General features: G+C 38.0%; 1 protein-coding gene across 4 annotated transcripts in view; it reads left to right on the top strand.

Annotated features, from left to right (window-relative positions):
- MYLK4 (myosin light chain kinase family member 4) overlaps positions 1-11,753 on the top strand; it is a 112,101-nt gene that overhangs the window by 5,009 nt on the left and 95,339 nt on the right. For 2 of the 4 annotated variants that reach the window (XM_012464871.3, XM_012464870.3), the window contains exon 1: positions 244-435. The exons of 1 other annotated variant lie outside the window; for it this stretch is intronic. In XM_012464871.3, coding sequence (XP_012320294.2) covers positions 314-435 — 122 coding nt within the window. In that variant the 5' untranslated portion in view covers positions 244-313. Of the gene's footprint in view, positions 1-243; positions 436-1,932; positions 2,070-11,753 lie in introns of those variants that run through there. One more of the 4 variants, XM_064362930.1, reaches the window with a different exon arrangement.

Raw genomic sequence — 11,753 nt, 5'->3', positions numbered from 1 at the left:
GCGCGGCGTGTCGGGAAGTGTAGTCTGTGGCCATTTGTCCCAATCTCCGCCGACAATACCTCGCACTGCACTTGGGGAATTGTAGTCCGCGGCCGTTCGCCCCAGCCGCCGTGCGTCCATTTCCGGCTATGAGCGCAGCATTTGTGAGGGGTCGTGGGGCAAGCGTGGTGCGCGTGCGCGATATTGCGAGGTGGAGGAGGCAGCGCCCCACTCGAGCCTGCGAGGCGCGCGATGGCGGGGCGGAGCGGTGGACTGCCTGCCGTGCTTGCAGCGGCGAGCGTCGCTTTCCCGGTCCTCTGCGCCTGGCTGATAAATGGGAGGAGCAGGAGGAGGCCTCAGCAGGTCGTTTATAACTGAAGGAAAATGGAGAACACCCCTAAAAGTCTCCAGTAGAAAACTGGACAACGGACCTGAACAGCAGAAAAATACAAACAAGTACGCAGGTGAAAGAAATGCTCACCTCAGTGGCGGTCAGAGAAATGCAAATAAAAGTCCCTCGCCCCCTTTTAGAATTGTTGGCCTTTTTAGTCAAGGGCGGTTCACCTACAGCGCGCTTCGAGCCTAGAGACGCTTCTCGCGGGCCGCTGTGTGATAGTGGCAAATCGGAAACACGAGCCTTCTGTTACCTTAGCAACCAAATGATGGGAGGTGCCCGTGTGCAGTTACGTCGTAGGCAGGGATAGATATAGACTATCAGATTAAAACAAGTGTGGCATTCTGCATCTTTGAATGAATTACCATGTTCTGTGATTTTATTTTCTCCTTTTCTGTAAGTATTTCGTTTTAAAACATGTATCTTAAACATGCATTTTTGGTAACCAGAGGAGGTAAGTGAATTGAGGGAGAATGAAGACTTTTCTGAAATTTGGCGGAAGTTGAATTTTTATTTAATCTGCACAAGAGCAGCTTGAGGATGTCACTGGTTCTGTCGCCCAGGCTGGAATGCCGAAGCCTCGAACTCCTGGGCGCCAGGGACCCTCCCATCTCAGCCTTTGTAGTCATCGGGATTACAGGCTGAGCCACGACACCTGGCTTGATGGTTAAGAGTTTTTCTAACTAAAAAAGTTAGGCTCAAAAATAAGATTAATAGAAAAGCTAGAGAAACATGAGTTAAGAAATTTTATTTCGTTAATCATCGTATAATTTGAAATCGTGCAAAAGATAGAGGATCGTAAGCTTAATTGATTGATTGATTGATTGATTGATACGGAGTTTCACTTTTGTTGCCCAGGCTGGAGAGCAACGATGTGATCTCGGCTCACCGCAACCTCTGCCTCTTGGGTTCAAGTGATTCTCCTGCCTCAGCCTCCCGAGTAGCTGAGATTACAGGCATGCGCGACCAGCCCAGCTAATTTCTTTTTTTTTTTTTAGAGGCAGGGTTTCTCCAGGTTTGTCAGGCTGGTCTTGAACTCCCAACCTTAGGTGATCCACCTGCCTCAGCCTCCTAAAGTGCTGGGATTACAGGCGTGAGCCACCATGCCCACCTGAGCTTTTATTTTTATTTGTCCCTCAGAAGGACCATCACAGGAACATCACAGAAGCAAGTACTTCTTGGAAAAAGAGGTTCTAGGGCCGACCTCAAAACAGGTTTTCAAAAGTGTTACTAAATTTGGAAATACACTACACTGATTTTAAACATTTATAGAAATATATGGACACATGATCACTCTTAACCCATCCAAAAAAATTTTAAAATATTGACAACAAACTAGACAACTGTGAAGTTTCTTGAATCTCTTTTTTTTTTTTTTTTGAGACAGAGTCTCACTCTATCACCAGGCACCAGGCTGGAGTGCAGTGGTGAGATCTCGGCTCACTGCAACATCCGCCTCCCGGGTTCAAGCAATTCTGCTGCCTCAGCCTCCCAAGTAGCTGGAACTGTAGGCCCGCGCCACCATGTCCAGCTAATTTATTTTATTTTATTTTTTTTAGTATAGACGGGGTTTCACCATGTTGGCCTGGATGGTCTTGATCTTTTCACCTCGTGATCCGCCCGCCTTGGCTTCCCAAAGTGCTGGGATTACAGGCGTGAGCCACCGCGTCCAGCCGAATCTCTTCTTTTAATAAATGTAAGGCCTAAAATTTCTTTTTTTAAAAAAATACGTGCTATAGAAAATTTACTTATAATCATTGTTAGTGTTTTAGCACCTTTTCCTAGTCTTTTAAGGTGTATTTCAAGATTAGACAGTATACTTACATACAGATGTAATTCTATGTCCAACTTTATTGTTACCTAATACGTGTTTTCAAAAGTATTGTTATGGGAAACTATTTATTATATACTATGGGAATAAAAAGAGATATAGAACATATATATAGTATAATCCCATTTCCTTTTTATATTTGTGCTTTACTAATCTATGTTATATATATAAGAAATACAAAGCAAAGATTCTGTGTGTATGTACATATGTGTGTGTGTGTGTGTGTGTATTTTACTCCCATGGCCACACGTATGGATGAAGTTGAGCTATTTGGATGAACTATAAGGTGAAAATGGTACTAGACCTTGAGTTCAAGAACCCGGGTTTTGAGTTGTCCATAGTGTGACCTTGAGAAAAACTACGTAAATTCTCAGACTCAGTTTCCAAATGTAAAGGAGGAATAAGAATGCCTACCCCACAGTCTGTTGTGAGGATTAAATGAACTTGTCAATGTGAAAGTAGTATAGTGCCTGGCACCCAATAGGTCCTGTATGCTTTTTTCCCTGAACCCTAGCCCACTCTGTCTGAAGTTCAGGGTTTTCTCCACTAGGTGGCGATGGTAGAAAAATAAATGAAAAAACATACTTCCAAAAATCACCCCTCTTCTATTGCTTTGCCAACCGTGTTTAAACTTTCTTTTCAGATCACCATAAATACAAATAAATTTAAACTCATATATTATAAGCTCTCAGGAGATGACATCAATGTAAAGCAGAAACCCAGGCTTCCATTTTCTCCTTTAATACCTCACTGTTGAATTGTCTGCAGGTGGCCTCAGTGGTTTACTTTTAAGTGTGTAACCATCTTCTCTGTCTTCCTTCCCCAGAACCAGAATCGGGGGGATAGATTCAGTGGTGACTCGATAGACCTTCTGTCAGTAACCACAAGTAGAGTCAGCTTGGCTGCAGTGCCTACGAGCAGGTATTTTATAAGAGTCCTAGTATTAACGAACCTTTAGGCATCATCTTGCACCCTCATTTTCATACGTAAGGTATGCTGGACAGTTGAGTCCAGTTAATCCCACATGACTCACATCCCTGCCATCTTTAGTCAGCATCCTCAAAGTTAGTCCTATGGTCATCTTTTCTTCCTACTCTGATTACTCTCCCCTAACCCAACCTCATGTTCCTTTCTCTTCTTGTCTTTCCACTACATCTTCTGGAACCTATGCCACATTTCTAATTGTTTATTCTAACACATTTAAATTTTCTTGCTATTGTAAGTAGAACCTTTTATTTACTCTGTTACTGCCCTTTATTGATATAAAAGAAATGCATTGACTTTTTGTTAATTTCTTTCATACTTGGCTTTTTTGTGAACTCTTACTAGTTTTAAGTGACTTTCCATTGATACTGGTAGTATAAAAAGGAGTATATTCAGCCTTTCTCCCCAGCTCCTGGCACAGATCTTCAGAATCCCGTGGGATTTCCTCAGTGCCAGGAGTGCCTTTATAATGCTAATGAAGCAATTCCTAGTGGCTCCCTAAGGTTGGAACTTGGGACCAGACCAATCTCTGGGGCTAGAAATTGAATTTGATTGCTCGGTCAATGATTTAATCAGTCAGGCCTACATAATGAAACCTCAGTAAAAACTGTGGACACAGAAGCTCTGTGGAGCTTCCTGGTTGTGAACATGCTAATGTGCTGGGAGGGTGGTGTGCCTGGATTCTGCAAGGAGAGAGTATGGAAACTCTATGTCTGAGACCCTCCTGCCCCTCACCCTGTGTGTCTCCTTCATAAGAAAACTTCTAATAAAACTTTATAATAAAACTCTGCACATATTCCCATATAGTTTAAATCATCTCTAGATTACTTACGATACCTAATACAATGTAAATGCTATATAAGTAGTTATACTGTATTGCTTTTTTACTTGTATTGCTTTTTATAACCTATGCATATACTCTCATATTTTAAATCATCCCTAGATTATTTGTGATACTTAATACAATGTAAATGCTATATAAATAGTTATTATACTGTGTTGCTTTTTTATTTGTATTATTTTTTGTTACTGTACTGCTGTTTCTTATTTTTTCCCAAATTTTTGATCCACAGTTGGTTGAATGAGTGGGTGCAGAACATGTGGAAATGAAGGGCCAACTGTATTGTCAAATTATTGGAAAGATCAGTTTTCTGTATCTTATAAAGTGGAATGTGAAGTGACTTTTGATAGAAGTCTACTTCAATCCCTGATTTTAAAAAAAATCTAGTAAAATAGAGAAAATTATCTTTTTAACATGATGATTTTTTTTTTTGCCTCAGACCAGCACAACTATCATGTTAAATGGTAAAAATATCATTGATGAGGGAAAGATTTCTTTTTAAAAAATAATGCACTAACCATAAAAGGAAAAACTGAATACATCTTACTACATGAAAATGAAGATCTATTTATTTATCAGAAGATACTACAAGAAAGAGTGAAAATACATCGCACAGAGAGGGAGAAGGCATCTGAAACACACATTACTGTTAAGCACAGTGTGTAGGTTGTAGAGTAAGTCCTACATAATGATAAGAAAATAGTAGAAAATTGCTGGGCCCTATGGCTCACACCTGTAATCCCAACTCTTAGGGACCCAGAGGCAGGAGGATAGCTTGAGCCCAGGAGTTCAAGACCTGCTTGGGCAATATATCGAGATCCCATTCTCCACAAAAAGAAAAAAAAAAGTAGAAAATTTAATTAAAAGTGAGTAAAGAACATAAATATGTACTTCATAAAAAACAGAGACCAAGTGACCAAATATGCATTTGAGAAAATCTTGGCTGGTCCAGTGGTTTATGCAATCCCAGCAGTTATGTAATCCCAGCAGTTTGGGAGGCCAAGGCAGGAGGATCACTTGAACTCAGATGCTGAAGACAAACCTAGGCAAGAAAGCAAGACCCCCATCTCTACAAAAACTTTTTTAAAAATTAGCTTAGCGTGGTGGTGTGCACCTGTGGTCCTAGCTACTTGGAAGGCTGAAGTGGGAGGATCACTCGAGCCCAGGAATTCAAGGCTACAGTGAGCTATGTGCCATGGCACTCCAGCCTGGGTGACAGAGTGAGACTCTGTCTCTAAAAATAGCAACAAAAAAGAAACTCTTCAACTCTAGTAATCAGAGAAATGCAATTTAAATTTAAAAATGATATATTATTGTACCCACTAGATTAGCAAAAACTAAATCTTCTTCAAGCTCTAGAGCAACAGGAGAATTCTTAGAGGTGGGAGTGTAAATTGTATATACATTTAAGTGTATGTACTTCATGCCTGCACATTGGTCTTCATAGCAGCCCCAAATGGAAAACAGCCAAATGTCCGTCAGTGAATAGACATATATTTTATAATATTCATACAACAAAATACTACACAGTAATGAAAACTACAGAGACATCTGTACACACTATATAAAACAATATGATGGATCAAAGACAGTTTTGATTGGAGGAAAGACTAAGAAAATAATACAAACAGTGAATACATTCATACAAATGAAAACTGCCAAAACAAAGCTATATGTTTAGAGTGCACATGTAAATGGTACAACTGCAAGGAAAATCAAGGAAATTATTGAAAAGTTTCAGATTAGTGGTTAGCTTGGGAAGGGCAAAGGATGGGATTTTGGAATTTGGGGATTCTTGACCTGGTGGTGGCTTTATGAGTATTGCTTTTATAACTATTTATTAAATAGTATTTATGGTTTTATGTACTCTCCATATATATATCTTCCAATAAAAGATATATATATCTTTTATTGTCATATATCTTACATATTATATATCATGTATACTTATATAACATTTGTATGTTATATTATCAAAAATATGTATTTTCATATATACATATGTAATATATATTTAATATATAAGTCCTGATAAAAGAAAATATTTTAAGTTACTGTGACTTCATTTTGCAACTGCTGAGGCCCTGGTGTACAATAACAGTAAGTGATGTTACACTGTTGATGAAGAAAACTGAGCTACTCCGGAATATTTTTCCTCCTTAGAATCTTGGCTCTAAATTTTTCAGCCAATAATCTTTCATTTCTTATGAGATTTGGTAACATCAATAGCAATAATATTACCAATGATAACCATAAAGGCTGTCATTTATTAAGTCTCTCTGATGCATGAACCGTTTTTATTGCAAGTTTTACCCCTAAACAACCCCATGGGTAAATGTCGTTGTCCTCACTTAACAAATAGGAAACACTGAGGCTCAGGAAGACACAGCTGGTAGAGCTTGAACTGAAGCCGAGGCTGCCTCCAAGGCCCCGGAGTTTCCTACTAGGCTGGGAAATTTATTTTGGCAATTTTTTTTTTTTAATTAAGAAGGAAATATATGATTAGGAAAGCACAAACCCATATTTGGTGCAGCAATCTTATCTACTTAGCTGTGGATCTCTGTATTATCATTCCTCTGCTACGTATTGACACTGCATCTTTATTCAGTTAAAATTCGGATCCTATTGCATCTACTGTGCCCTGATCTGCCCTTTTTCCCCTAATGATAACATTGACACATGACTAATAGAAGCCGAGTATTTTTTTTATGGTAGTACCCTATTTTACCAACTCTTGCACTTAGTTTCTATTTCAGTGTTCTATATATAACAAATGTTATGATGATATCTTCAGAGATAATATTTTGTGTACAACTGTATTTCTTTGAGGTCAAATTCTTAGAAATGCAATTGCAGGGTCAAAGGGCATGGCCAAGTTCCCTTCCATAAAAATTAGAGCAATATGCATTTTGACCAGAAGTGTACAAGGCTGCCAATCTGCCTTCTCCCTCCCAGGGTTCATTCACACTGAAGATGTTTTCCATATACTAACTGGGGCTTATAATGCCTTTTACCATTTTACAAGCTGCCATGGTCCTTTCGCACCCCAGAATCTTCAGTATTTTTAGACATAGAGAATAAAAGCTAGCAACCTATTATGAGCCATTACATAATAGCTCAATTTATTTTCTACCTAAAAATACAACTTTTAAATAAAAAAAAATACCTCTGAGAGTGTGTGTTTTCACCAAACTGCCCATCAGCCATTAATGCATGCCCCATGGCAGTGTTTTTCCGTGTGGAAAATTTCTCCCCTCAACCTTACCCTCTTCGGACAAGCAGGCCAACATTTGGTCAGAAGAGCATGACTTGGACTTTGCACTTCTGTAATTTCATGCCTTGTTACTATCATAAGCTTATTCTAGCTCTGAAATCCACTTCCAATTTAGAAGGTAGGAATGCATTCCCAAGAATGTAAATATAAACATATTCTTCCTCCAGTTCCTAAAACTAGAAAATGATGACTCATGCTGTAGCCTGGGATTTTTAAATATTGGAAATGAGCATCCTTAGACTTTCCTCAATTGTTTAGAATGGATAGTCACAACAGGAGCATGAATTTTACCTTGTAGCCAGCATTTTATTTTGTGTTTTCTTATGTTTAAAATTTTTAGGCTTAAAGAATCGGTGGGAGGGGATTACGTATGTGGTATGGGGAAAGGGTGGAAAGAATCCTATGATATTGGTTTGGAATTAGAACTATATTAATATGAGTATGAACTCATAATGTTTTTAAACAATTATATTTCCTTGCTCTATCCTCTGAAGTGTCTAGGAGCAGTGACACCCCAGTAGAAAAAACACTGCTGGTGCCCAGGGCTTGATTTCTAAATACCATTCTACTTAAGAGGAAGGAGGGCTCCTTGAAGAAATGGCAGAATTCAGAAATAGGGTGAAAACAGTATAGAAAGTAATGAAGTACTCAAAAAATAATAATGACGTGTCAAAAGTACGTAGGGGCTAGCTCAAAGGTACTTCCATTGGCCATTCTGGGACAATTAGAGCATCAAAATAAAGAATGTAGGGCAAGTATATCCATTTTTAAAAGGCCATGAGGCTGGGCACGGTGGCTCACACCTGTAATCCCAGCACTTCGGGAGGCCGAGGTGAGTGGATCACCTGAGGTCAGGAATTCAAGACCAGCCTGGCCAACATGGTGAAAACCCATCTCTACTGATTTTTAAAAATAAATGGCAAAGATATAAATCTGAAAGGCCATGAGCTCATCCTGATACTAAAAAGAGCAAGGTTCAGGATGGGGATGGAAAGCTCTTCTTTATAAAAGAATACCAACTAGTAAGTATAGAAGAAGTGGTAGAATTAGAAAATCATTTCACAGTCACTGTGGTAATTACTGATTCTTGAGAGTAGATACTAAGAAACATTGGGTGATGCAGTGTTGGGGAACATGATACCTACAAATTCCCACAAGTTACTTATCAATCACAAAAATTAAAGGGTTAATTTTACATTTGAGAAGTCTGGTGGACACAACCTTAATCAGATCACCAAATTTGACATCACAGATAATAGCACAAACTGACATCATATGCCACCTTTTGCGATGTTCTGAAGAAGGTACAGTATCACTTCTGTAGTTTACATGCTCAGATATAACCTGGCTCCAGGAACAAAGACACAATAGAAGTATATTAATGTGAGTGTGATCTCATAATTTTTTTAAACAGAAATTAGAATTGAGAGATATTTTATGAATCAATTTGTCTGAAGACTCCAAAAATATGAATGACATGAAGGATTGAAAAAAAGAGAGAGAGAGACTAGGAAGGCTTATCTTCACAAAAAATACAAAACTTAGCCCAGCATGGTGGTGCCTGCCTATAGTCCCAGTTACTTGGGGGGCTGAGGCAGGAGGATCCCTTGAGCCAAGGTCAAGGCTGCAGTGAGCTGTGTTCACGCCACTGCACTCCAGCACAGGCGACAGAGTGAGACCCTGTTTCAAATAAATTAAGACGGAATGACTATTTCCTAAATAGATAAAAGACTAAAAAGACATGGTGATTAAATGTACTTTGATTTTTGAGTAGATTCTGTTATGTGAGAAAGTGTCTTTTTTCTCAAGAAACATACACCAATTCATATAGGGGTAAAGTTTCATGAGATATACAACTTACTTGCAAAAGAGAGAGAGAACAAACAGGGAAAACACATTTGGCGAATATGGGTGAAGGATGTATAGGTATTCATTGTACTATGCTTGCAAATTCTATGTAGGTTTGAAATTTTTAAAAAACGTGTGAGAAAGGAAAAGTATTTAACAAAAACAATATGAAAGTCATCTATGAATTTATTTATGAGTAGTTTTGCATAATGTACTTTGTTCCCATTGAAATATTACACGTGTTGTTTTCTAAACAATTCCTCAACTTAATGATATTTATAAGAAAGTTTAAGGGATATAATTAAAGGAACAATTTATATAGCCACTATAGAGGTAATAAATGAAACATTATTTAATATTTCTGAAAAATACTAATTTTTAAATGATCCAATACATATTTTTATCTAATTTTTAAAGCCTATTTTATTTTCATTTTTAAGTTTCATAATACTTAGCTAATTGCTGCCATTTAGACATTTTAATGGTCTAATATCAAACTTTCCTGTGAATAAAACTGAATATTCTATAACATTATCTTTCTTGCTCAAAGTATCCTATCTCCAAGCAGAAAATAAGAGATAGAAATTTTTAAATTACGATTAATTTTTCTATTAATTACAAAATCTTACATTATGTGATATTTATGCCAGGAGAAGAAAAGCATGAGAGTCCTGTCTCCTGCTCACCATTTCCGTTTCTTTGGCCCTAGGTGACCTGGCAAGTGTGGAATATAATTTATGTTTCCCTGGAATCCAGCCTTGGTCACTGGGGACAGATGGCCACAAAGCGTTCAGTTTTTTTTCTCTCCTTTTAACAACCTTACTTTTTATTAATTGTATTATTGGGTTTTTCTTTTTCTTAATGACTCTATTGAAATATAATTTACATATTATAAAATTCACCCATCCGAAATGCACAATTCTACTCTGTTTTAAGAAACTTAATGAGTTGTGCAGTCATCACTACAACACATCATCTGGTAAGATTCTGTTTACAGTTTACCCCCATTCCTGCACCCAGCCTCAGGCAACCACCAGTCTGCTTTCTGTGTCTATAGATTTGCCTTTTCTGGGCACTTTATACAAATGGAATCATACAGTCTGTGGTCTATGTTTCTGGCTTTTTTTTTTTTCAATTAGCACAATGTTTTTGCTCATTCATGTTGTAGTAGATACCAGTATTTCATTCCTATTAATTACTGAGTAGTATTCCATTTATATGGGTATACTACATTATCTTTTCCTAGTCCCCAAACCATCTGATGGACATTTTGGTTATTTTCAGTTTTCGGCTGTTGTGAATAATGCTGCTGTGAACGTTCATGTTCCATGTTTTCTGTGTTCATATGTTTTCATTTCTCTTGGGTAGATACCTAGGAGAAGAATTTCTAGGTCATATGGGAAATAACTTTTTAAGAAACTCTCAACCTCTTTTATAAAACCTGTGCCATTTTAAATTGCCTTTAACATATTTGGTGAGGGTTGCACTTTTTCCACATCCTTGTCAACACTTGCTTTTCTCTGTCTTTTTTTTTTTTTTTTGGTAGAGATGGGGTCTCGCCATGTTGCCCAGGCTGGTCTCAAACTCCTGGGCTCAAGTGATTCTCCCGCCTTGGCTTCCCAAAGTGCTAGGATTACAGGTGTGAGCCACCACATCCAGCTTCTCTCTCGTTACTTTTTCATGATTATTACAGCTCTCCTAGTGGGTGTGAAATGATGTTTCATTGTGGTTTTAATTTGCATCTCCCTGATGACTGGTTTTCAGCATTGTTTTCATGTGCTTATTCACCATTTTTATATCTTCTTTGGTGATGTCTGTTGTAATCTTTTGTCCATTTAAAAAACTGGAATGTTTTGTCATCCTATTATTAAGTTGTAAGAGTTTATTATATGTGCTGGCTGGACACAGTCCTTTGTCAAATATGTGACTTCACAGTATTTTCTACACATCTGTAGCTGGTCTTCTTATCGTCATAATAGTGTCTTTTCATTTTCCTAATAGTGCCTTTTCAAAGCCAAATGTTTTGAATTTTGAAGAACTGCAATTTATCAATCTTTGCTTTTATGGGTCGTGTTCAGCGGTGCTTTTTGAAAGTGAGGAGGTTCCATTGTAATGTGGATAACAGGGATGCAGTAGCTTCTTATTTGGGTTTTGGTATTTGTGTTGTTGCTCCACTTTTGTGTGTAAACATTCAAGAGGCCTTGTTTTGGAAACATTCAGAATGCTGTGTGGAAACAAAAACTCTCAGTGCAGTCCAGGTGGGTTTCAATGCCAACCAGTAGACAAGAGCTGCGACGATGTTTCTTCCTGTGGCTCCTTTGACAGCACAGTCTCTTACTCAGCTAACGGAAATGTCCCTTGAAAAGAATCAAGGGATTCTTTTCCATTGCTCTGTAGGGTGCTATTTTCCTGATGTTCTTTTTTTTTTTTTTTTTTTTTTTTAAAGATATATAACTCCAAAATATGGAAATACTGGAAAAGTATTACTGGGCCTGCTCATATTCCTCACTAATGAATATTTCCAGGTGTAAGAGCATCTTTAAGCATACAGAATATGTTACGGGTACGGGCTTAGGGTCCTGAGACTAGGCCAATAGACCAG

This window comes from Aotus nancymaae, unplaced genomic scaffold (assembly GCF_030222135.1).
Source record: "Aotus nancymaae isolate 86718 unplaced genomic scaffold, 86718_ANA_hifiasm-v0.15.2.pri h1tg000051l, whole genome shotgun sequence".
In the NCBI taxonomy this organism is placed as follows: domain Eukaryota; kingdom Metazoa; phylum Chordata; class Mammalia; order Primates; family Aotidae; genus Aotus; species Aotus nancymaae.
The sequence above is the reverse complement of the archived record's forward strand: the minus strand, read 5'-3'. Positions and strand labels throughout refer to the sequence as shown.